General features: G+C 40.6%; 1 protein-coding gene across 1 annotated transcript in view; it reads right to left on the minus strand.

The window, feature by feature from the left end:
* The window catches only part of Pappa (pappalysin 1), a 228,108-nt gene that overhangs the window by 164,515 nt on the left and 35,823 nt on the right, over positions 1-27,770 (minus strand). Inside the window, exons 3-4 of the mRNA XM_003479141.4 lie at positions 8,791-8,936; positions 4,469-4,762 (exon numbers count right to left, since the gene is read on the minus strand). Of these exons, the coding sequence (XP_003479189.2) occupies positions 4,469-4,762; positions 8,791-8,936 (440 nt within the window). The remainder of the gene's footprint in view (positions 1-4,468; positions 4,763-8,790; positions 8,937-27,770) is intronic.

Consider the following 27,770-nt stretch of genomic DNA (forward strand, 5'->3'; position numbering starts at 1 on the left):
GCATTTTTTTCTCTTTAAATAAAAAAAAAATCACCTGAGTGTTTGTGAGGGTTTGATGAGCTGGTGCAGGAAGACATTTATCATCTAAAATTTTTGCAGTTTGAAAATAGGTAATAGGATTTTGTAAGGGAGTAAGAACCTTAAAGCTTGGGTCAGAAGTTGTCTGTTTTTGGCCTGATGTGGTGGCATACATCTTTAATCCTAGCACTCAGAAGGCTGAGATAGGAGGATTGCTGTGAGTTTGAGGACAGCCTGGGCAACATAGCAAATTGAAGGCCAGCCTGTGCTACACGGTGAGACTTTCCTGCTATTTGAATCTTGGGTTAGGTCCCAAAGGGTTTCCATTTACTATAAATGCTTTGTCTCAATTAGATAATTTCTTGAATCAGCCCCCCCAAATTTCTCCCTTCTGGTATCTGTGGCCACTGCATACCAGCTTGTAGGGTTAGGGTTAGGTAGTTCACCTGACCCTTCTGTGCTTACCTTGTCCCTAGGCAGAAAGGACTCTGGAGACTTCAGCTCCAGGAACAAGGTAGGATGGTGCACAAGTTTCTATACTGTTGCTACAGCCTTGGGCTTGTCAACCGAGCCTTTCTCTTAAGAACAAATTCCTACCTGTAGCTAGAAAGATGCCTTATGTGGGAGGTTAGAGCACAGATTGGGGTCTCCATTCCCTCAGACAGAATGCTGCTATAGCTCCTTTTCACCCATTGAAAAGGAAGGATCAGCCGTGTCATCTGGCTCATAGTGCTGAAGAGGGCATCTAAAGCATATCTACCTCACGGATGACTGCATGCGTATTACAAAACTTACTTAAAAGCAGCGATAATATTAGCAGGCCTAATAGTAAATAAATGTTACTATATATATTTTATTGTAGAATATTTGGAGTATGTCAAAATGTTACCAAGAAATGAATATCACCCTAAATCCCTTACCTGGAAATAATATAGTTAATGTCATATATATATATATATATATATATATATATATATATATATATGTGTGTGTGTGTGTGTGTGTGTGTGTGTGTGTGTGTGTGTATACATAGGAATGTCTACAGTGATTCTTTATGATATATATATATATACACACATGTGTGTGTGTATCTTACATTATACATATGGCTATGACATTTTTCACATTTGATAGTCAAATAATCCTAATAGTTATCATTTATCAAGCACTAATTGATATCAAAGACAGCCCTAAATTTCTTATTTGCATGATTATAGCTCCTAATATACAAGGTAAATGTAATTATCCTTTATGATACTGAGGAAGTAATATAGACTAAAAAAAAGTGATTTGCCCAGTGTCAAATTCTGGAACATATAGGATTCAAGTTCTGTCTCTTCACTCCAACCATCACACTCTTAATTACTATGCTACTATACTTTTCTGTTCATCTCCCTCAACCATCTTTACTGGCTACATGATGTTCTAGCATATAGATATCTTCTGGTTTGTTTCAATAATCTATTATCTTTGGGCTTGTAAGATATTTCTAAAATCTTTTGCATATAAAACATTATTCTTCTTTGTCTGGCATGTAGTAAATGCCTAATAAATATTTGGGAAATGCACATTGCTAAGAGCATGCTTATAGCTAAATCTTTAAGCAATTAGTTGATTTATTTTTTTCGGATATATTCCTCAGAGATGGGATTCTGGTTTAAAGCACGTGTGCATGTTAAAAGGCTCTGGCACGTAGAAAAATAGCAACACAGCCTATAGGCTGGAGGAAACCTTATTGCTTTTGTTTTAGCCTTTGAGTTTGATTTTGCATTTTTGAGGAGGTCTTGACTTTGAGCACCATCTAAGTATGCCCTATTTTCTTCAGGAAGTGGAATCAGGATTGCGGACCATTTGTCTGCCAAGGTCTTATCTAACAACTCACCCTAAGCTCCCCTGGTGCTTTCTGCTGATCTGGGCTTGCCCTAATACCTGTTGTTGCTCACTTTATCTAAGCACAAAGACAGTGCAGTGACAAAGACTTGAAAAGTGAAGCTGAACTTTTGCTTTAGTTTTTAAGTGTGACTCTGGATAAGCTACCAAAGCTACTTAAACCATTTTTTTACATCTAGAAAATAGGCATGATAATAATAGCACGTAACAATCCTCTGTGGTTTATTCTGAGAATTTAACATGCAATGTCTAGTATATCATGGATTATCATAGGCTTACAAAACCAATATGGTAGACACCTGTTCTTGTGTTTTTTTTTTTTTTTCAGTTTAAATTAATTAAAATAACAGGTCTTCAGTAGCACTAGTTTTATTTCAAGTGCTCACTTGCAATATATGGTTAATGGCCACCATATTAGAAAGCCAGGCATATATTATGGTCACCTTTGTAGCAAGTTCTGTTGGACAGGGCTGCTAGTGACCAGGTATGAGGAAATAACACCCAGGAAGGAAAAGCAACTGGAAGAAGGAGACTCCACAATGTCTCTGTCCTTTCTTCTTGAAGGAGGGAGCCCTGTGCTTTCTTCAGCCCTGAGAAACCAATTCCATCCTGAATTTTGAATTTCCTCCAGCTGCTTTTGTCACCTCATCTATCAGAGATCCTAAGGAAAACAAACATTTCAAAGCTCGTAGTCGCCTCCAATATGCTTTTGCGGGTGTAAGTTTGTTATCGTAGTTCAGTGAATTAGTTCTGCTGGTAATGGGCCACTGAGCTGAGGGGTTCCTTTAGAAAAACATCAGTAAATCAATCACCGTTTGGATCTGTACAAAAGGGAGAACAACAACAACAACCAAGAAAGAGATTTAGTTTATGGGGGTCTGGTAGCAGGGGCAGCTCATAGGCCCCTAAGAGGTAGGCAAACTTCCAAACTCATGTTATTATTTACTTTTCATGTGTGTTGATCTGGCCAAGGAAAGGTGCTACAGAAATGGAACGTAAGCATTGCTGTGTGAGGGGACAGGGCACCGGATGTGAAGTGTCTGTGAGGTCGGGAAGGGAAGCCCAGTGGGAATTTGCTTTTGAGGAAATACTCAGAAACCTGGCCTTTTTAAGAGACTATGGTAGCAGGAGTGAGTTACTGACTTTTCAAGAGATGTTAGATTTAGACTGTATGACTCTTAGACTGGAGAGGTCCCCAGATGTCATCCGCTTAAATGGTAAAGCAGGATAAAACAGAGGAGCCATCATATCTTTTGGGGTTCAGCAGACAAATATCTTCAAATGCAATTAGTAAATTCCCACAAAAATGCAAAATGGTTCGAAGTTATCTCCAGGCCCACCATCTTCCCATGGGACCCCTGTCCTAGCTTTGTGGAAGACAATATGTGAAAACCATCCAGATTGCTTAATTTCCCCACTTGTGATCTGGGGGAATGACTCCTGTAATCGTCAATACTGTTGTCTATAAAATGAGGATGGTTCCTACCCTATAGATTTGTTGTAAGAATAAAATAATTTGGAGAATATGAAAATATTTCCTGGACAGTTAATTTTTATATGGTGGAAATATTATTATTGATAAGAATCAATTTATATATACCTATTATAAGAATTTTCATATTTTCCTCCTTCATTTCCTCCTTCCCTCTTTCATTCTTTCTCCTTTCTTCCTTACTATCTACCAAATATTTTCTAAGTACCAGACACTCCATTAGGTCTGAGAATACAGTTATTATACTAAATACAATCTCTCTTTTCACAGAATTTTCTTGTTCCAGTGGAGAAAGAGATGGGTTCAGTATTGGCCTCCACATTCACTGTGTGGTTTTTACAAGCACACTTGACTGAAGGAGCCAGTGGTGAAAGCTGGGACTGCCCTTAGAAAGGACTGTCTTGTTCTTACTTGCCAAAGGTACAAAGAGGGCTCAAAGTGGCCTTGATGCACCATGTGCTAAAAGGAGAACAAGGCATCCTAGAACTTAGAGGATGAGTCCTTAATACTGCCACTGATGGTCTATAAATGGGTTGTGATAAGATACAGTTGGAAAACAATTCTAATCTCATGTAATAATCTTGTATTTGTAAAACCAAAAGCTTTTTTTCTTTTTTCTTTGCAAAAATCAGTAAAAAAGGGTGTGAGCATTTTATGTTTATATAAGGGAAACCTGGATTAAATAGAAAAGGTTCAATAATCCAACAGTTGAGAAAAATACAGATGCAAAACTAGCAAGGACCTTGGAGATCAAATTCAAAGGTTTTCTTTTCTTGAGAAAAGTGAGGCCCAGAGAAAGGATGATCCACTGGTATTTGGTGTCACTAGCCTTTCTACCCCTGTTTCCAGGCTTTGGGTCTGGGAAGCTTTGAAATGCAACATCTACCTTGTCGCCCTCAGATGCTCTTGAAAGGAACCTTATGTTTCTTGAGGGTAAGAAATCTTTTAGTCTTAGTCAAGGTAAGCAGCTTGTTCAAGGTTACCCTGAGTAGGGGCTTAAGCCCTTATCTGACATCCTGTCCTATGCAGGACGGGACCATGCCACCCACCCATAGCGCAGGGCCCTACCTGCATAGCTCATGAAGTTGTTGTAAGGAGTGTCGAAGAAGCTATTAAAACCACAGGTGTCATTTCCTGGTTCTGGGTCGCTGCAAAACTTGTATTTAGGGGCTGGGTTGGTATCATTGCAGAGATCTCCAGTCTCAAAAGAAGGCTCTGTCTCCATGCAGGGGTCACTGCAGGACTGGATTTCTGAGATGCCTCGGAAGATGTGGTAGAGGCCCAGGCTGTGTCCAATCTCATGGATCATGGTGTGGGTGTGCCCAGGAATGCCATAGAAAGACGGGTTCAAGACAATGCCACCTGCAAAGGGAAAACCAGAGTGTTAGCCAAGGTGGGCACTCTGCTTCCTGGTGCAAGAATCAAGGATAAAGACATGAAGCCCAAAATAACAACAGGTTTCTCTACTGAGTATTGTTACCACCTGTGACATGAATCACTGGTTATCAGAGTAGGAAGACAGGAGTCTCAAAAGTCATTTTGTACAACCACTTTTTATTTTTCAAATGAAAACTTGAAGCAATTTACCTATGTAACTGCGAAGTATTTAAAAGGAGAGGCATGATTAGAATTCAAGGATTCTGATTTCCAGGTTGATAAATCTTTTGGCTGAAAATGTTTTCTTAGAATGCAAGGCATCTCTTGCATCATAAACATTCTACATGTGCTTTCCCTAATGAAACCCTCGCTGGGGCTCAGAAACTTTAGTTTCGTTGTTGTTTGGACTTCACTAACTCTGTGATATCCTGCAAGTTAATCAACACTTGAGAATCGCACCTCCCCATCTCTGAATTTTAAAGGTGAGAACACTCATGAAGGACAGCACAAGCTACACTCAGCATTCTAACAGTGCTCACCTAAGCCAATGCTCACGTGCTACACTGAACATTTCATGAATATAATCACATTTAGTCATCTCACAACTCAACAAAGGAAGTATGGGTTCACAGAGAGGTGAAGTAACTGACCCATAACCAAAAGTAAGAGTGGAACTGAAATCTGAACTCAGGATCCTTGAGTACCAAATCCAGAACTCTTAATCAGTGCTGTGCTACTAATGTCTATCACGGGGCCTGGAATATAGTATCTCATTAAATGTGTGTTGAATATTTGTTTTAAAGAGTGTTGGGAGGTATAACTAATCATTTGTTAGCAGCTAAAATAGCACCTGACCTACATCATGTGTGCAACTTCTCATCTACCCAATGTAAAAGCAAGCAGTATAAAGGTGACCTGGGGACTTGATAGAAATGCAGACTTCCAATTCCTGTTTCAGATCCACAGCATCACAATCTACACTTAATCAGTCATTTATGACTGGTCCATACACTCTACTTGAAAAGCAGTGCTTTACATAGAATATCCCAGAAGATACAACACTCCTTAAATCCAGAAGTAGGCAGAGCAGAACTCAGCAGAATCAATGAATAGTTTTGATCTTATATTTATTTTAGGCATGGGAAAAATGAATACAGGTATATAGGAAGATATTTAGACTCTAAAAACCAAACATGTTTCAGGATTAAAGGATTAAAATTCAGTCTTAGACTATCACAAGCGGGAACTTTAGCCACAGAGCAGCATTTTAAGAAAGAAGGGAAAGGAGGCAGGCCTTCTTGATTTGAACTGGAAAGCTCAGGATAAGCATGAAGGACTTTTGTCTTGGACTAAACTGCTGGGGTAGCAAGTTTGCTCAGGAATGGAGCTAATGGAGTCTATTAATTCCACACTGCTGGGAAACTTCTAACAGACAGAATTGTATGAAAGAGCATGTGGGTAAGTGTGCGCATGTGCTTGGGGGGTGTAAGGGGCAGGCAGAGTCAGGGAGGAAGAGAAATGGAGACAGGAAATCTGTCTCAATTATTTTCTGTCAATCACAATATGAAACATAATCCCCTTCCCACCCAAAACTTTTTCCAAGGATCATGGCATAACAGCAGGAAAAGGGTAAAAAAATATGGTTCTCATATATTGAGTTTGATTGGGGCTACTGCATAGCAACAGCTTATGATCAACATCTTTCAGGATGGGGAGGTGGCTGGAGCCAGCCTGACACATGCTGAATCCTTGTTCTGCTTCATAAAGTCCTTAAGATCTTGAGAAACTGACTTTGACTTTGCATCTTTAGTGAGTTCTAAACTACACATCCACAATAGTGTTAATGGTTCTCTGTCTCTTCATGAAACTTGTGAATTGAGGGAACAGTAGGACAGGACAGTCCTGGGAATGATGAAAAGACAGGAGACTTAATGTCTAGGCTGGCTCTGTTTGTTCTACCTCAACATCCTTTCCCACAGAGTGACAGCATTGCACCCAAGTCCTGTTTCACTGCTTCGCTTAAAAGGTGAAATAGCTTCAGCCTGACATCATCCTGAAATACTATAACATGCTATGGATTTATAGCCTCCCATATTCCTGGCTCTCAGCCAGTCTTCAACATTCATGGAATTATCAGGGCTATTTTTCTCTAACTTTAGAAGTCTGCTGTTCAATCTTTCTCAGACTGTGACCATAGACTTTCTGGTTTCTTTTCCAATAGCACAGAATTTCAGAGCTGAGAAGGGTCTTTAGATGCTATCTGTTTTAACCTCTCTATTTAAAATCTTAAGAAACTGTGACTGGAGGAAAGAAAGTGACTTAACAAAGCCCACACTGCTAAGTCGTAGCTAAGAATAATTGTATGTTTTTGCTTTGGTCTTGTATAATCCTTAAACATCATAGCAGGCATGTTGTATGAGGTGATCACTTTTAACTGCCTAAATTGCCCAGTCCCTCTCTGTCTGTGGATGTCAATATCCCACCTATCATCTATCTCAAGGCTTCTCGATCTTAGTATTATTGACATTTTTTAAATGTAATTTTCTTTGGACATTATAGGATATGTAGCACGATTTCCAGCTTCTACCTAGTGGCGTGACCTCATTTACAACTTCCAAAAATGCCACTAGACATTGCCAAATGTCTCGTAGGAGAAAAAAATCACTCCAGTTGGTATCAAATAGATATTTGCCTTTGCATTTTCCTGTATTTATAACACACACACACACACACACACACACGCACACACACACACAGACACACACACACACACACACATGAACAAGCACACAGGTGCGTGCACACACATACACGTTTCATTTCCTTACAAAGTTTGAGATATAAGAGCAGACTGGAAGGAGCTAAGTCTATGGTTTGAAACAGTACAACATTTTCATTTGAAGTTGCAGAATCTCTTGTCTCCAAGATAACAGATTTAGAACAGCTCCTGGACTATGGGTATGTGGCAGGAGGCATCAGAAGGGCCTGAGTATACATCATTACACTCCCTCTGCTGAGTCCTATCTTTCTCAGATAAAGATGTATGCAGAATTCATTGTTGTGAACATGAGTATTCTACCAAAGGGAAAGTGGTTAATTGACTCAATTATAGCGTCCTTCCTCTGTAGAATATTATGTGATTATTCATACCTTTAGTGAGGTGTAAATAACCTAAAGGATATTTTTCTTTTGTGACATTCAGGGGGGAAAAGTCAGGCAGGGAGTAGTTTTAAGAGATCTGCAACACAGAAAAGTGCAGATAGAAAAATAGCAAGAGAAAAGAACATACAATTGCATATATTCTATGTCTTCAAATATGCACAAGTAAAAAAGGCATCTATATATGAGAGCATATATATTCCAAGAGCATGGAAAACAAAATATTATAGAACTAGTGTGTTTACTTACAATTCCTGAATCAGAAACGATAGTCATTTTGGACTAGTGGTGACTGGCTTGCATAAGCGTATGTCTTATGTATAGGTATGCATAATTTAAATACAAGAAGAGCTCCCGGTGGTGTTGGTGGGCAAAGCATGGAGGAACAATGAGTTCTCACAGATTCCTTTCTCTTGCCTTTGTGGTGTCTTTCAAGCCAGCACAAGATTTCCTGTGCCAGTGGAATGTGGTCCCTGGGCTGAGATATTTGTGGAAACTAAGAAGCAGGAGGTATAAAGAGAAAGCAATCCATATTCAGAGTCAGGAACTTGCATTTTAGTTGTGGCTCTGTCCCTGTCGAGGGTATAATCATGGAAAACTCCATTACCTCTTTGGGTCTGAGTTTTCCTATTAGCAGAACATGAAGAATGGTGTTGTGCTATTTTGCTCACAGCATTTCTTGGTGTTTAAATGAGATAAGGAATGCTACTGAGTTTTGTAAATTAATAAATAAGTAGGTTTTTCATCATGACCATTACAATCTGCACCTCTGGGCCCTGGAGATTTTCATCCTCAGTATTAAATTGGTTACTGTCTTACTGGACATCCTGCCTGTGGAAGTTTCTAGGACTCACCTAAGTGCATCAGGGCTTCCTTGTCCCATGGCCAAGTTGCTACTCCTGCCAACTCTTCTTCTGAGGAGTTTGCAAAGAATATATTGAGGTGTGTCGATCCATCCAGTCTAAGAATGTTCTTCAGTTCATTAACATCCAAGTAGGCTCTGTAACAAAAAGAAAATAACCTTGGCTGCCATCACCTTTCATAAAAGGTACTCTTCAAATTACAGGTACTCCCAAATCATTAAGAGCTATTATATGCCAGACACTCCACTAAACTCTTTGTAAACAACAGTTCACTGAACATCTCCAATAACATTATAAGATGACCCTATTTTACAGTTAAGAAAAAGTAAATCCTTGATTCTAAGAGACTTGCCAATGTGGCTTAGTTTAAAAACAGCAGGATTTGTTTTTGAACCTAGACTTATCTATAGTTAACACTTCCATAGTTAAAGATTGCTATACTGACTGAAAACAGGGCCGCATAATAGTATTGCTTAAGATCACAGTTTATGGATGTGATATCATGTATTCTAATCATGGCATGGAGATGCACTGGGAGCTGTTTTGAAGATCTACATTCACCTTGAAGGTGGCAATAGTATTCTGTTTCCAAGATGAGTAACACTGACCCTAATGCTTTCAGTAGATTACCCAAAGGTGCAGAAATGGGGTTCAAGGTTAATACTGGCCTTAAAACCTCTTCTCTTTTCATGGAGGCATCACTCTACCACTCACAGACACTTTTGCATTCAGTAAAACTCTATTTCTTCATCTGTAAAATGGACTGGAGAGTGAGATTGCATTTGGGGGTTGTCATTATAGAGTGATATCTTACACATGAATTATCCCATGTGCCATAAATATGTTTGGAGAGGTACTTTGCAAAGCCATTGGCATATTTCAGGCGCCTAAAGTGGAAGGGAAATAGAGCCCTTTTGTCAGGATAGAAACGCTTTGCATGGGTGGTGCCTGATTCTCTGGCTCAGCCACAGTCATATTTCTCCATAGCTCATTTTCTAAATAGTGAGATGCTCCTAGCTCGCTCATGTTCCTCGCAGTTCCCATTTTGTCTGTTATCACACATCAGGGGTCATGCTAATGTCATACAATTATTTATGGGTAAAGTTGGAAACGGATCCATGAATTAAAGAATAAAATCATATATACATAAGAAAACAAGCAGCCTAAGGAATCGACCTATCAATGAATTATGATATCTCATGGATTCTTTGGGCCTTTCCATGTGTTCCAACTTTACATGGATTATTTGTTTTAGTCTTTTAAATAGCCAGGACATAAGTAGTGTTGCTCTTCATTTTTCAGAGGACATAGAGACTCAGAAGACCTTCATAATTTGCTAAGGAAATGCAGCCAGTTGCTGGCAATCTCCTTTTTCATAACTCCATATTTCCCTGGAGCTCTCATAGAGTTTGCCTAGTAGCATACATTAGTAATGGTTCTTTTCTCTTTCTTTCTTGGAGTAACAGAAAAGCCTATGGAAGAATAAAGTTCATGTTAACCAGCATGGCCTGCAAGACCCTGCTTCCTTAGCCTCAGATCTTTCTGTTACTTCTCCTGAACTGTCTCAGTCTCCCATAGTCCTGGGATTGCTTTCTTCTATGGATACCTGGAAGCAAGGAAGCCACTTTATTTCTCTCTGGATACTCACTTTTCTGTTTAGTGCTTGACACTTGGCAAGCATCCAGTAAACATTAATGAAATGAAATTTACACGAGGAAAAGAAAGCTAAAACGTTCCTGTCTTCTGCCATTTCTGATTGCAAGGTTTCTGGTTTTTGTTTTGTTTTTTATCAGCACATTAGGACTAGCAACTACTGTCTGAAGCTGTACACGGCATTTCTGTGGGTTTCAAACCTACACCTCTATGCTAATATAAACAGGGTATGTAGCCAGAAATAGTGGTGCATAACTGTAATTCCAGCACTCAGGATGCTGAGGCAGGGGAATTGTCATAATTGTGAGGCCAGCCTATGCTACATAAGTGAGTTCAAGACTAGCCTGCACTACACAGTCTCAAAAGAAGCAAAGAAACAACAAAACACGATCTGTATAGTACCTGGGGTATTTTTGTAGCTACTCATGTCATAGAGAGCCCCATGCTCACGAAACCAAACATCCATATGGCCACATTTTCTATGATTTATCAATAAAAAAGTTAATGTGGTTTGGAAATAAAGATGGGGCTTGAACTAGCTAACCCCAGTGACAACCACACAAGCTTAATATTGATCACAAGTCTTTCTGCTGAGTTCTCTTCACAAAGTACCCACGTTTAGCTACTTAGATTGGAGGCCTCAGGAGAGGTTCTAACCAGTGGGCTCTGTCTTCAGAGAAGGAAATGGTGCAGAATAACACCATTTGTGAAGCACTTGCTATATGCCAATCCCTGTAGTAGATACACCTGATCAAAAAATATAGTGTATGTTTACATTAAAGAAATTGTTGGTGAAAGACATATTGCCATTAATCCACTTTAAATACTCCCCCTTGCTTCAAACACACATCTCCTCCTTCTTGTCCCACTTTCTGAAGCAGATCTCAAAGTTCTCTCTCATAAGCATCTTTACAAAATATGATTAAAAACCAACCAACCAAACAAACAAACAAATGAACACTGTTGCGATGAACGCTGTTGTTGAGTGGCATCCAATGGAAAGACAGGCTTGTAGAAACATGACAATGTGTTCTCATCCGTCTTATTCATTGGATCTGGCACCGTGTAACTTCTGGCTCTTTCCCAAAATCAAAACGAATCAATTCAGTACACTGAGGGGGCTGGGATTTAGCCCAGCCATATAAGTGCCTGCCCAGCAAGTGTAAGGTTGTGAGTTTTATTCCCAGAAGACACTCCTGAAAGAGGACTTCCAGAACTGCTTCAGAAAATGGAAAGAATGATGAAATAGATAAGTTCAAAGTGAGGGGGAAGTATTATGAGGGGAATGAATGGCAATGTGTCTTTTACTGTAATAAATTAAAAGGAAAAAAAACCCACCCTTCACAACTGACCTTATTTTCTGATCACGCTGTGTACATGCATTATCTCATGTCTGCTATTTGTGATGCCTCATCTCTGGTGCAGAAGTGACTTGTTTTAAAGCCATAAGACTATGACTGACTCCAGTCTTTGCACTGGATGTGTGGGCCACCCTATGTAAATGACTTCAGCTCCTGTGTTCTAGTTTCTTTCTAGATATAAGAAGGGTGATAACAGTATTCAATCCAGAGTTGTTCAGTATATCAAGGAAGCTAATAAGTGAAATGTAAGGAGTGTAGAGTAAAGCCTGATATGCAAACCATCAGTATGCATTTAGCTATTCCTATCATCTACCCCCTCTTGAAGATTAAGAAACAGGGGTTCCGAGAACACAGAGTGTTAAGGTCAAGTGTCAACCTAGATGTCCTCGACTCTGGCCTCCACCTCACTTCAAGCTCACCCAGGCCCTTGGTGCAAAGGGAAACATGTGGGAGGAGAATGAAAACAAAAAGGAACCAAGATTTTCTTGGATCAGCCCTTCACACATTTTTCCCCCCTAATTGATTTGTCCACTTCCATCCAGTGTTCTCAGCAGAGAACACAAATGTTTTTAGAGAAAGCCACCTCTGCCCCATTGCTTTGTGATGTGTAGGCTTCATGAGTGCAGTGCACGGGGTGGGGCAGGGGCAGGGGAGACAGCTTAACTGGTTGTTTATTCAGTGATAATTGCAATGCCAATCTTTTCAAGGGATGATAATCATCCCAGCCCAAAGCAGAAAAGTGAGAGTTAGAGACTATTCCTGGCTTGTGTATGGGGTTTTCTCATTTCCCAAAGGGGAAAGAATCCATAGCAGCTAGCCAGGACCCTCGTCCCACTGGCCTTTCTCTCTCTTGGGAGCCCACTCAAAAGAAAAACACCTCTGTGGCTAAAAGTCTTCCTTCTGCCGATCAAGGGCTTCCTACTGATTTGAGTGTCTCTCAAATGCATTGGTAGCAGGAGAGACCAAGGGGCAGGAATTCAAATGAGTATTTATTTTTCTTTCTTTATACCTTGAAGATGGTTTTTCCCCTTTTGCCAACAGGAAGAGAAAGCACAAGATGTGAAATGTAGAAGAAACAATAGAATTAATAATATTGATAATGAGGAAAAGAAATGATTTGCACAGGGCTCCTTCATTTTCCATTCTGCAACTGTAGCAAGGCTGGTCCTGTGTACTTATTGAACATTGGTCACACTTATTGTAGAAAATTCTTACTCACACCCCATGAAAATCAACCTACATTCAAAATACTATTGAAAGTATTTCATGTTCCAGTACTAGTCAGCAATTGACAGATAGCCCCATAACCATAGGCAAGCTGTTTTCAGTCCCTGAGTCTGTTAGCTCACGGGGACATCAGCAGAATTAAATGAGACAGCCCAGCCCAGTGACGCACACATCCAGGAAATGTCAGGTCCTCTCTGTGTCCTAACTTCCTATTTCCTCTTCTTGGGATAGAACTGAGCTGGAAGGCCCCCACACATTGTTCTCCCAGTCTGTACTTTCAACGTTTCTTTCCCCTCTTCCCTAGTATCCAACCTTCTTCCTCTTCCCAAAACCTTAGTCACTCAGGTTTTCATTTTCCCGAGAACTTTTCTCTATTACCGTCATTCCATAACCATTAGTTTTCCTCTTTTCTTGAATTTTAACCACTTTAAATCTTTTCCACTTATGCCAAGAATACTGATGAGTGTCTCTAATCCCACCATTCAGGAGGCAGAGGTCAGAGGATAACAAGTTTGAGGTCAGCCTGGGCTCCATAATAAGATCCTGTCTCAAACAAATAAACAAAAAACAAACTAATAAACAACAACAACAACAAAAAATGAAACAGCCTCCCTGCTTACAAAGCCTAGCTTATAGATGAAGTAATCCATGTTTCTTTTCCTGATCGCCTTCACATTTAAAAATTAAAAGAGGGCAACCACATCTCAGGGATGTTAAGAGGGCTACTGCAAGGCACACAATGTGCCTGGCTTCAAGACTTCTGGAAGAAAGATACTCGCTTATCAAAGTCAGTTACTTTCATTATAGTGCTGTCTGCGCAGGAAAGTGATGTGACTCAAGGTCACAGATCAAATATGGGGAACAGGAGGGCCTGGCAATAGACTTCTATGCTCTACTCTGCCGCCTATATATTTTCAGCACTTTTATACCAGTTAGTAAAACCTAACGGTTCCCTGATGCCGAGGCAGCCAACCATGGTAAGGGTGCAGCCCCTACTGTCTTCCTCGGCTGGACTCCTCTGTTCAGACCTTCACCTGGCCTTTTCTCACTGACCACTGCAGCCTGCTTTGTGGCTCAGGATCCACATCTGTTCAGTGCGTTGGTGAACCAGATCAGGACTGTCCAGTTCACAGCTGACAAGAGGGCTAAATACACAAAAACAGATACATATTTAAAGAAAAGAGTTTTCAAAGCAATGGATTCAGGTTATATTCTGTTTAGTAAAGTTAAATACATATATTTTTATTGTAAAAATGCTCAGAGCCTTAAATATACAAGATTCATAACAGGTATAAAAGGTATCTAAAGTGTTCTCAAACATATTTGACCATAACCTCCCATCCCAGGCCCGCATTCCCGACTTTGCCAGAAAAACAAACAAAAGCACAACCAACATATCTGGGCAATGCTGAGATGTATTGGAATGTTCCTCCTAATTCACATCTTCTTTTCAAAGTTGCCTCCTAAGACTGCTGTCGCAGTGTCTGTTTTTCTGTATAGAACTCATGCACCTGGATTCCACAGTGGAGGTTGTGGGTCCCCTGGAATGTCTGTTTCAGGGGGCCCAGCCCTGATTGCCAAGGCGCCTAGACTTTACCCCTTTGCCAGAACTGCATTTCAAAGCCATGAGTGCAGTTCTGGAGGGAGATCAAAGCTCTCTCAACTCAACTGTCATTAGAATATTTCCTTTATGCATCTCACTCGCTGGTGAGTGCCAACAACATATTTCCTAAATGCACTGGACTGAGATGGTACAACTCTGTAATAATCTGAATGGGAGGGCTGTCAGGGCCTGTTTTATTGAAAGGGAAGCAAAAGGGAACCACATTCAAAATGCAAAACAACAACAAATCCCTTAAATGAAATCATGGGAAAAAGTGCGGGAAGGCCTGAGCTTTTTCAAGCCTAGAAACATAGCACACTCATTGTAAAGAAGATTGGTCAGAGGCAGAGCTCACAGTGAGCCAAGATCAAGACTCGTTAGTCTCAATTTCTATTCCTGTTCAAAGCAGGTCACTGTTCAGTTAACTTTTCCACTGCACAGGTGAAACTGCCATGCTAAAGTCCTGCTCTCTGGCCTTTTGATGAGTGCAGGCTGGACACAGAGATGGTGCTTGTCACCTACAGCGGCTCTGACACTGTGAGGGCTTCTCTGAACTAAGCAATGGCTGACAGTGGACCTATTCTAGGTTAAGGTCAGTTTTTTAGGGTAAACAGAATGTCAGTACAGTGCTACTTTTAGGGAGATATAGGCTTGGGTTTGAATCATCCCTCTTCTTCCAAGTGACCTTAAACAAGTGACTCAGTCTCTTTGGATCTGAATTTCCTCATCTGTAAAATGGGGATTATAAAATTTGACCTAGAAAGGAGGATATAAAATTCAATGTGGCAATAAACAGAAAGGGCTAGAAGCATAACCAACTCACAGACAATATGCCCCCTTTGAATGCTGCTTGTAGATGGAAATGGCCTCAGCTCTCAGTGCCTGCTGGGTTTCCATCTCATTACCAAACCCTGGTTCTCATACTTGATCAATGTGTTTGTCTTCCTCTCAGGAGTTGCCCTGCTTCTCCCACTCACAGAGTAAGCTCTGCAACATTGCCCATTTCCAAATTCTGTTTGCAACTTGTCATTTTCAAGGAGCCTCACAAATCCAGAAACCTCCATTCCATTTTCAAAACACACTAGACCATTTGAAAATGATTATCAAATATAAAGATCAAAGCCACTCAAGGCAAGTCATTAAAGAAAGATAAACCTCAGAATGTTTATTGCATCCATATCCTTGTTCCAAATAACAAGCTTTCTCCAAGCTGTAACCAGTTCTAAGGCCTGAATTTTGTACTTTATCCCTAATGATTTGGATGTTATTGTCTTGCTTAGTTTCATCATCAAAAATGCCTAAATCTAACTTTTCTTCTCTATAAAAGGATATACAGGAAAAAAATGTTTGGGCCTTTATTGAATTCTTGGAATCTTGAATGTTTGGTTTTTAGAGTAATAGCTTTTGTATGGTAGTTTGACATACAAGTAAGAAAAAGCTAACGGCATGAATTACAAGAATAAAAGACAACCAATGTTTGAGTTGATCATTCTTTCATTCTTTTATTGTCATTCTTTCATTATTCCCCTTTTGCTTTCCTTGCCCTCCTTGCCTGCCTCAATTCTTTCCCTCCTTCCTTCCTAACTTCCTTCCTGTCTGTATATCATTCATTAGTTCCCAGTTTTATTCATCAACCCTTATTGAGATTCTATCACATATTTTGCTTTAAGCTCAAAACCAGGCACACCAATATAACAGAGAAGTATATTTCATTATCAAAGAATCTGAAATTTCCTGAATGATGTGAAAGAAACAGATACTAGTAAGTCTTACAACTTTGAGTAACCTACTGTATAGTAGCATGTTGAAGTACTTTTAAAAAATGTTATCTCTTTGAAACTTTACAAAAATCTAAGATTTAATTATGTTTATCCGTAATTGATAGGTAAAAATCTATGGCTAGGTGAAGTGACCCCATTTTCCCAAGGTCCCCTCACTCATAAGTGCTACATGTAACATATGATGTCTAGTCTTTTGTATTCCAAAATCATATCCTTAATCATTAGTCTCTCTTTTTTTTTAAGATTTGTGTTATGATAGAGGGTACATTTAATGTGATAGGAGCATTCATTTACCCAGCTGCATATGGGTAAGATACTAGTGAGTTTTTCATATAAACAGTAAACATTGCTTGGATGTTGGTAAGTTGTGGGAAGTGGGGAATGTAGCACAAGCTCTAGAAAACTCAGAATACAGAAAGAGAACAAGAAGGTGTAAAGTGTAGTCCTTACTTGCAAGTGTTGCAGAGTTGGGAACATGTAGGGCCTTCCCAAGGTGAGGCAGGGTCAGCAGTGGCTACATCAGGAAGGGTCATGAATACCAGGTTATGCAGAATGGGAAGTGTCCTGAAAGATCTGAACATAGATTTATGGAAGAGAACAGAGCTATCTGGCTTATGTTTCCCACAGTGCTTTTGGAGGACTACAGGAGGGATGTAAGTGGAGAAGGAAGCATTGACAATGTCTTGCAGAAAAGGGAGAAAAACATAAGAACATTTAGTAATAGTGGCATTCATTCATGGGAAAAAATTTGATGCTGAGTATAGCAGGAGAGAGAGAAACTGGAATACGGAGTCTGGTTTCTCAAGTATTCCATTATAGAAGTTTTCTTTTGTCAGTTTTAGGTACTACATATCGGCCCCTCTTATTGGTGCTACAATCCTAAGCCCAGCAAGAAATGAGTCTTTTGAGGTCATGCCTTCCCCTGAGTTTCCTAGGAGGTCAACCTTGAGGAAAATCTCAGGTCTTCAGCTCTGGGGATAGAAACATGATGACATCAGGTGGTGTGTAGGGTGGAGGATCCTTAAGAGTTGGAATTGGGAGGGAGGTTGATTCAGAGATGTGGCTATAGTAGAGTCTCAGACCTTTGGATTATTAAAAGAAATTGAGTTGGAAGTGAGAGACTTTTAATCTTGATGAAAAAAATAAAGCATTTAAAAGAGAAAACACTGCACTATGATGCTTCTCATTTCACAAAACGAAAAGTACCTGAGTAGTACCCCAAACCAAAGACTAAAATAATTTTAGAATAAGGAACTCTACCTCTAAAGAGATACATTTTACCAAGAACTATGCAGTTGCTATTTTTCCCATTTACCTTTTTGAAGTTGGAGTTTAGAGACTTTTAGGGGCAGAAGGTAAATATCAGCACACCTGTTTTCTCAAAAACTGGGCTAGACTCATTTGGTTAATATGATTCATCCTTTAGGTGTCAGCCTAAAAAAAACTCCCATGTCTTTTGTCTGATCCCACAGCCACCCGCTGTGTTCCCTCAGCATTGGACTTTTCTATAGTGACACCTACCTAACTAGCTAATTCCTTATGTTGTGGAAATTCCAAGGCAGCAGACTCATCTCTAGTGCAATATTCAAAGGAGTACACCCAGTACTTTGCATAGTACTGGGTACTGAGCTGGCACATTCTCTCTCTCTCTCTCTCTCTCTCTCTCTCTCTCTCTCTCTCTCTCACACACACACACACACACACACACACACACACACACACAAAGAGTCAAACAAACCTTTCCCTAAGATCTGGGAGTTCTACACATTTGCTTTGACAGTCTCAGGAACTCAAGTGTTTACTAATTATCACTGAGGCATGAAGACTCTTCTGCTAGGTAAGAAAGTACAGTAACTTGGAAGTGTAACGTGACATTCAAAATTGCCTCAACAGTGATGTGATCAAATCATGCCCTACTACTGCTTTCGCAATATACCAATGGTGTTCTGGGACCCGCAGCTTTCTCTGACCTGCAGCTTTCTCTTTTTTTTTCTTGAAAGTCACAAATGATAAATAGTACAACTGACCACAATGAGCAGAACACACAGCTCCCAGCAGCATTGGGGTTTGTCTTATGCTTGAAACACAATTAACTAAAGACAAATCACATGCATTTCACAAGTTATAACAGCCATGTTTCAGACACAGGAGGTATTTTAGAAGACTGGACTTTGATGCCGGATTTTATGTTGGTCACATAATTGATGTAAATGCTAACTAAACAATACTAAAGTTGGCGAGGATAATCAAGTATTACATCATCACCAATATGTGTCAATATAGCAACGTCTGGAATTTAGTCTGGAACATGGCCTCATACAAACCACCTAAGCTTAGGCAAATAACAAATTTATTTACAGTAAGTACAATGGTGACAGTGGAGGTAGATCTCTCTGGATGACCTTTAACAAGCCTAATAACTTCTCCAAGCTTTGTGTATCCTGAGGCTAACACAATGATACCTCTCCCAGAGTCATGTGACAATCAAAGAGTTCAAGTATGGAGAAATGCTGCTGGAAGGAGTGACATTGTATGTCAGCCTGTTAAAAGTAGAATTAAATTCAAATTGATTTTTGGAAAGAGGATGCCACATTCAAGACCTGAGGGAAAATAAAATAGCAGACATGCAGACTACCCATTTGTGGGGGACCATCACTAGTCCACCCTTGGGACCTGAGTGATACGAGCAGGATTCTTTTTCAACTGAACATAGGGCATAATTATCGATACACTGAAAACATTGTACCCTCTTAGACATAGGAGCTGACCAATCCTCTAAAAGTAAGACTGTCTCTTATTTCCCTAGGTAAGCTCAGCATCAATGCATTTGTACCTCTACCCATGTATACTGTAGTCTTCATTAACCAAGAACATGATTACATTGTCTGATTTGAGAATTTCTAAGCAAAGGCAGCCCTTAGAATGTGCCATTTCATAGATGAAGAATTCAAAATAAGAGAAGGGAAGTGTATTACTTCATGCTGGGCACTAATTACTGGAAGAACCCAGTCATCTCTTTCTTCATATGTAGCCAAACCACAGGCAAACTGTGTTTTTCTGCATGGATCCTGAGGAAAGGGGCTTTCCCTCATGTCTCTCTTCCACTCTGTGTACAATTCTGAGACATTTCATGCTTCTGTGGAATTACAGTCACCATTGTCCTCTGCAGCCATAAAAATCATTCAGTAGTCACAAGTCAAGCTCAAGACTAAGAGCCGTAGTTTGCTGTCTGAACTCAGAAAAGGTGAGAATCACAAACATGAAAAGTTTGATAGAATAACTGTGTTCTCCCAGCCCTTTTTGCCACCAGACCACTACAGCAACCTAAAATAGAGAAAAAAGAATGAAGGAGATGCAAAAGAGGAAGAAGAAAGACTTAAAATATTCCTTCAAAAAAGGAGAAATGCAAGCCTGCTTTACCTAGGCCAACCAATCTGTGGGTAAAAGATACTGCTGTTCATGCCCTTACTGGTTTTATGTCTTCTGGAAGTGACAGTGGAGGTGTGGGGTTCCCTCTCAAATGCAGGAAAACTTCCCTGTGATCCCTGTGAAGGAACAAGCTGAGATGCAATCCGTTTAGTGAAGCATCATTCATTAAAACAAGATGAATGGTTGCTTGTCAGTCAGACCTTCACTCACACCCTAACCAGCTTTGTTTCCTGACTCATAGGGGCATTTGATCAAGTGCTGAGGCTCCTAGAGTGATCAACATCATCCAAGGACAGAAAAAGGGAATGATGGGGCTGGACATGTCAAACTAGGGTGCAATAAATCCAATATTCTCCTGATGAGGCCTTACAAGTATCCAAGGCTCCCATCTGTCCATGAAATGGGAAATAGGAATACAAATTTAGAAAAGGAGTGACAGAGGGAGCCCTCAGACATGGGCACGTTGGAGAACTACCCCCTTAGGAATGTTGTCCCAAAAGGGTATCAACTCTCACCTGTAAAGCCTGAGGATATGGGATATGCTGAGGCAAGAGTCCCAGACCAGGAGACAGCATGCTTGGTGTGGTCTGAGCACATTATGGGCTCCTCCATTGGCCTCCAGTTCCTTCCTTCCTCAGTATTCAATGAGCCCTGACATGAGATCCCAGGCACAACTTTGCTTTTTGTTGTAAATGCATAAACACAGTGTGGCATGCTGCTTATCTCTTGGGAAAAGAAATACATTAGCATTTAGTATGTGCAGACCTTTTGGAATTAAAACAAAACTTTTAAAACCTGGAACTTGAGAGAGCTTGGTCACTGAGAGTTATGAATTAGGTCACTTCTGCCTCCTACACCAGCCCTGTGATTCTAGTGCAAAATCTCCATATTGAGAGAGGGCTGGGGATTTGGGATATGCACGTAAGAGGTGAGAAGATTTCCCAAGGAAGTGAAACACCCAAAGCACAGCAACACAAACATATGCTGTTTTCAGTGCTTACTATGTGCCAAGTGCTCTTTCAAAGGGGGGAAATATACTACTTCATTGAGTCTTCTAAACTGCTCAGTACCTTTCATCCTTATTTTATAGAGAGGCAGCTAAGTCTCGTGCAAGATTACAGAACTTTTTGTTAAATGGCTTGGCTGAAATATTCTGTATTTTTGTTTATTTGCTAGACTGTAGTGGTCCTGTTCCTCATAAGTCACCCTATGAGTTCTTCATTAACTTTCCTAACAGGGACCATGAATAGTTTTTCCTATGAATTCCAGTCACCCCTAATTCTGTTCTTAAAAACAAAAGTGACAGGTGCACAAGGTTCAAAGTTAGAACTCGGGACTAAGTTGGACTTGGCTCAGAAGAGAAAAATGAAGAAGGAAACCCAGATTAATTCAGAAAAAATCAGACCATGCTAACAATAAGCCTGGACATGCATATTTGTGTATCTACAAGAAGCAAGCACGGGAGCTGGAAATGGTTGAAATATCTAGTAACTTCAACAAGACTGATTCATGACTCATCCCGACTAGTCCCAATACTGCGGGGGAGGGTCTGTGAGTAAACATGTCCTGTAACACAGTTAGACATCTGGGTCATTTTCAAAATAAAGTAGCATACAGCTCATTCAGTCTGATATAAGTGGTGTGGTCTTTATTTAAAAATACCAACTCTGTTAACCATCCTCTCCAAAAGTTAGTAGTTTAAGAATGAAAGTAACTTGGGAAAATGTCCTCAATTTGTATTTTACAGTTACATCCAGATCTTTTTTTAATGAGCACTGGAGTCTCTATAAACAAGCTGACACACAGGATATGGTGTCTCTGTGTACACACAAGAAGGGAGGAAACCTCCAACACCTACTATGTGCTGACGTTTCACCTAACCGACTCCCACATTTATATTTCATGACATGCTACAGAACAGTTGTTACCATGCAACTTTAAGAGACAAGAGACTCACTTCTCTTATTGAGCAATGTGCCAAGGTCAGACAGCTAGTGCAGAGTGGAGCCAACATCCAAACCCTGCTCAGTCTCCAACAAGCATAATTTTCCACTACACCAGCCCTGACTGCTGTTATTACTGTAATGAATATTAGTCACGTTAAATAAATCCTGATATTCTGATTATAAAATTCCAAGCAATTTCTCTTACATGATTACTGGAAAAGAATGACCAAAGTTACTGAAAAAAAAAAAAAAGCCAAAAACACAATGTCCCCTTTTATCTGCATTCTCGTCAACTCTTCCCAGAACTCATTCTGGTATAATATTTTATGTGACCCTCATGGCCACATGAAATAATATTTGATCCAGGCCATCAGATATTATTATTATTTTTCTATAGATGTGGAAGTGAAAGCTGAGAGAAGGACAGACTTGCCCAAGATTGCATAACTAAGAAACTGTTCTACCAAAGATACAAGCTGTCTCCCTTGAACTCCTAATTTTGCTTTAAATCAGCTGCTCTTTGGGGTCTATAACTCGAAGATCAAATCATGGCATCTACCTTCATGGTGTTCCAACTAGACGCATCTCTTTCTTGTATCCCGCAACACTTTCCCACCTCCACCTCTCTCTCACCAGCTCACTACTTGTCTGGTTTCACCATCTGACTCTGTTGCATTATTACAAAGCCATCTGTTCATGCTTTGAACCTGTTTGTATCCCTTTTCCACTAAGAACCCTTTCTCACTTCCCCAATCACCATGATCCTTTACTTTCTCAGAACCTTATAGTTCTATATTAATTGCAATTGAAAATTAAACATCTGCTTTCTTCCACCTTTTGAATGACTGTAACAAAAGGTCAGGAAACCGTATCATACAAGCTCTTTTAGGATGAAAATTTACCTTGGATCCTTACTGCATTTATTATTCTGTCCTAAATATTAAAGATTTTTTAATAAAATATGGATGATGGGTGAAATCATGACTATGCTAAATACAATGTTTCCAAAGTTCAAAGTGCTGGTTTCTAGGATATCAAGGGAATTAGGAACAGGTTGTCATGGCACAAAAGTAGGATATTAGTACTAGATTTTGGTTTCAGCTCACAGTGAGAGTTGGGACCAGTGCTTTCCTTCCTGGCAAGCGAGGTCTCAGCAGCAGCAAGAGGAGACTGGACACTTTCTTTCTTCCTCTAGTTCTGAGAGTTCCTGAATCTTTGCAACTTTTTCAGATTTAAAAACAGCTGGGATAAGGAAAGGATAAGGGAAGGAAGAAGAATGGGGGAAAAAAGAAGTAAGATATGTCATGTTTGGGTACAAATTTCCTATGATGAATGTGATCATTATGTATATCTAAGATGCACCAATAAAATTTAAAAAAATAACAGTAGGGCATGTAATCCCAACACTTGGGAGGCTGAAGCAAGAGGATCAGTGTGAGTTTGAGGCCAGCATGGGTTACATAAAAGAGCTCAAAGCCAGTCTGTACTACATAGTGAGACCTTGCTTCAAAAAAAATTTTTTTTTTAATTTAAAAGTTAAAAATTAAAAAAATAAAATAAAATAAAAACACCTGGAGAGGAGATACATGTGTGGTCCATAAGAATATCTCTGAAAACAAGTAGCATAGCCCATAATATAAGAAAAGTCAAATAACAGGTTCTGATAAGGAACAGGGGAAGAAACTGAGACTGGCAACAGCTGCCAGCAGAGGGGTCAAGGTGGTGCTTGCAAGACCTATCATATTATTTTTGTAAGACTTTCAGCAATGTTCACTAGGTAAAATAAATATAGACTCAGGGAAATGTCCTTGTTATATGTGATAATAGTCATCACATCATCATCATCATAAAGAGAAGACAAAAAACAAAATCCATTTCCTGCTGGCTGGTGGTGGTGCATGCCTCTAATCCCATCCCTCACGAGGCTGAAGCAGGAAGATTACTATATATTCAACGCTAGCCTAGGTTATGTAGGGAGACTTTGTCACACACAAAAAGAACAAAATAAAACAAAAAACACAAAACAAGACAGCTTCTCAATTAAGACAAGTACGTAGAGGAATTTCCCATGTGAACGAATATTCATGGGAAGAGAGGCATAGTCCATCCATCCCATGGTGTCAGGGCTTGTGATCTAGAAGGGTCTACATAGAAAATTAGCAGTTTCACTGCAATATCTTCTCCTGCTGCGGTGGTCATAGCCCAGCATGTTCACTGACTTTGGATTTCCTGACACTGAGACTTTCTAGTAAATTCAGATTTTTCATTTCATTGACAGAAGGGCACTGAAGAGCATTCTACTTGTTTGCAAACACCTCTCTCAGCTACAGGTGAAATTCTGTCACCACTGAAAAGAAAGGCCCAGGTTTACCCATAGCATTTCCTTTTACTAGCTGGTAGCACTGAGAGCCTTCCACTGCTCACAATCTGCTCCTCCTGACTAGAACTCAGGACCCTTCCCTCTTTCCAGCTGATGGTATAGGGCTCAGATTTTCCATGGCTGGGCACAATACTTGAAACTCACAGCTTAAAGGAAGAAGGTGTAATTCGGCTCATATGTGATTATATTTAGTCCATGCTCCTCTGAGTCCAAGCCAGAAACATTGAGGCAGGTGGGCCTGGTGGACCAAAGCTGCTGCCATCAGAAGGTGAGCAGGGAATCAGAGCCAGAGGAAAAGGGACGGGGGACCAGTCATATATCACAGGGCCATGCATCCAGGACTCACCCGGAGACACCCAAAGTGTGCTCCTCCAATCTCCTGGGCAGAGCACCAAGCCAATCAGGTGACACACAACCCTGACTGCCCACAGGAGGAGTTCACTTGTCTGCCTCGCCCACTAGATGGTGAATTAAACAGCAGGGACTGGGCTGGCACTAGGGGGTATGCACTAAATACTTATTAAGAGAAGAACAGAAGGAAGGAAGAGGATGAAGAGGAGGTGAGAAAAAAGGAAGGAGGAATGGAAAAAAGAGGCCTAACATGTAAGATTCTGGAGGTTTAAACTGGCTCCCAGCTCCATGAATGGCATCCTTACTCGCAGGTCCTTCTTTGCCCTGCTCACTCTCCTCACTGCCCTTGTGTTGCCCTGTCCTCCACAGGGGCTCCCCTTCCCTGAACTGCACTCTCTTTGCTCATGCAGAGCCCTGCCCCACTGCTCTGTGCCCTGGGAACGCGGGCCTCCACAGACTTCCTTAAGAAGCCCTTTTCCCTCATGACTTCCAGTTCGGTTTACCCAATGGAAAATCCTAGCAGGAGGGAATGCAATATGGAATGTACTCCCCTAGCTCCCTTCTGATCAGTGGTGACAATCTGACTGTTTTCCTCTACTGAAATCTGCAGTTGCTACCAGGAAACCCACTTTATACAATCATTCTTTGGGGCCTGTAATCACTCCCTCTTTTTGCTTCTATGGACCAAGGGTAGAAATGGCCCCCTGGGTTTGTTAGCCCAGAGTAAAGTTTTAAGTCTCAATGGTTTCCTTAAACCCTGCTTCTATTGCTATGAATAGCTCTTTCCTCAAAATGCCTCTTCCTCCTACCTTTCTTAATTATTCCACTTGAATGTCCCATCCAGGCCCCTTATATAGACAGTGCATCAACTCTACCTTTCAACAGGCTTCTTGTTCCTGGATGCCTATTCAGATCATCTCTCTTCCGTCTGATCTGCCTAGTTTCCCCAATGAGGATACACCTCTGCATTGTAGATCTCCTGTCCTAAATCCACAGATTAGATGTTATGTTTGCATATGACCTTTCAATGGAAACGGAATGCTCCCAAAGGGGAGGAATGTGTCTGACTCAACAAGTACCCTCAGGAGTATCAGAGAGGCTAGCAGAGGTTGACATGCCCCATAAATGCCTCTTAGAGGAAAGAGAAACAGTTACTACGTGGGCTTGTAACATGACATGGAATAAGATATCAGCAAAAGTTGGACTGAACTTCACTCCACAAAAGACTGGCTGATTCTTTAGTAGCTTCCCATGTGTGTTTATCAGGCCTGACTTGCATGCCTCTGGGGATGAGGAGTTCACTCACCCGCAGAAAGTACTGACTGAAGATGACATAGTTTGTTACTCAGCTCAAAGCTGTCTCTTGTAACTGCAGCACTCTTCTTTCAGTCATGGCTTGGAAATTATATAAAATAACACTAGCCCCTTGCCCACAGCACAAATGTTCAGACTCACAGTGTGTATGTCATGACCTTGAAGTCCTGATCTTGGGAGAAGGTTTTCCTCCAGATCAACAGCTGTGACAGGTTAGATCTCATGCTCCCAGCCCTTCATTTCCCCAGTTGTCTGTCTCAGCACCTCAGCGGGCTGTCCTTATCACTACCTATTATTGAGGGCACCTGCTGCCAGTGTAGCCCTAAGAGTTCTAAAGTGGATCACGGAAATGCAAGGCTGTCATCCAGCTCTCTTTCAGTCAGTATTTTATAGCCCCGATTGGGAGAACTGAAGAAGATGATGAGGGTGGAAAGTCTGTGGCTAACAGGAGCATCACAACAGTGCTGAGCTGAGCAGACCACTAAAGATTGGGAATCCGGAGCCCTTCTGTCCAGTCTTTACCACAAATAGACTATGTGAGCTCTGGACTTGGTTTCCTTTTACAGAGTAAAAAGGGCTGAATCCAACAACCTGTGAAGATGTTTTCAAGTCAAACAACTGGCATCACTGCAATGCTTTCTCTAGCCTCTCTGCTGGGACACTGTGCTTTCCTGCATAGAGGCATTCCTGAAAACAGGCACAATGGACTGAAAACAAAAGTTAAACATTTCAATGCATTGCAAAGTAGTACTTGTCTGATGGAATCTGCTAGTCTGCCCAACTGCATTATTGATAGATCTTATTTTCTCAAAAGAACTGCTACAGAAAATGTCAGGATGGATTTTAATCAGTATTGCCCTAAGTGAGGAGTTCACACACTGTTTTCTACCAGTTCATGGTTGCTAAGCATGGTATTAATAAGTTGACGTTTGGAAAGTTTTAGAGAATTCTGCCATGGCCACACTGCTCCTGAGTTATTTCTTTCACATCAATTCATTTGTGTTGTCCTATACAAAGGTGTTACTTTGTGACATACAGAGGAAGAAACTGGGCCCCTTGTTATAAATTGAGAAGCAGTGGTTTAAATATTGTCTTTCCGTAGAAAGAGATGGAGAAAGAGGTAGAGATAGGCATAAAATTTATATACTATATAAACATGTACTATATATATATATATATATGTGTGTGTGTGTGTACAGAGAGAGAGAAAGAGAGAGAGATCTTCTTTCTCTTCCTCCTTCTCCTGTCTTGTTTATAATCACAAGCTGAATATTTCTCTACAACATTCTGCAGGTTTCTCTCTGTACACGGAGAGCTGATGTGACCAAAACTCAGTAACCCCAGCCTGGTCAGGAGATGACACAGGCCTGGTGGGGCTCACTCAGGGGACATAGCTTTCCCAGCCAGAAAACAAATGGGCCCTGGTGTGAGTGGTTACATAGCTGACACATGGTTGCTCACACACATTCTAAATACACAGTCCTGTGACTGAGAAAAGAAGGGGTCTTTGCAATCTGCCAGTGCTGCCTGCTGATTGTGATTTATTTGGAATCTGGAGTCCCTTGGTCACTCACATCAGCATGGTTCTCTACAAAGGCCAATGCCATTGATTCTGACCCAATCACAACTCATTAGTTTTCTCCCAAGGTATCAGTAAAGCCACTCTTTACTGTTACCCTGTCTATTAATTCTACTTCTAATTGTTCCTAGGATTTAAAACTAAACCCCATCAGTCAGTCACTAAGCCTGGGTCTGACTCTAAGCTATCCATACATTACTAAATGTCTTTAGTACAAGCCCCTCATCTTTCAGAATCCTGAATTTCCTTCAGTAAAATATGACTAAGTATATCTACATTCCCAGAACTTGACAAGAGATGAATAAACATTGTTGCACGAGTGAGGGAATGAGAAAACAATGGAAGTA

The sequence above is a fragment of the Cavia porcellus genome, unplaced genomic scaffold (assembly GCF_034190915.1).
Source record: "Cavia porcellus strain 051 isolate PalLab524CR breed Dunkin Hartley unplaced genomic scaffold, mCavPor4.1 scaffold_1, whole genome shotgun sequence".
NCBI lineage: Eukaryota > Metazoa > Chordata > Mammalia > Rodentia > Caviidae > Cavia > Cavia porcellus.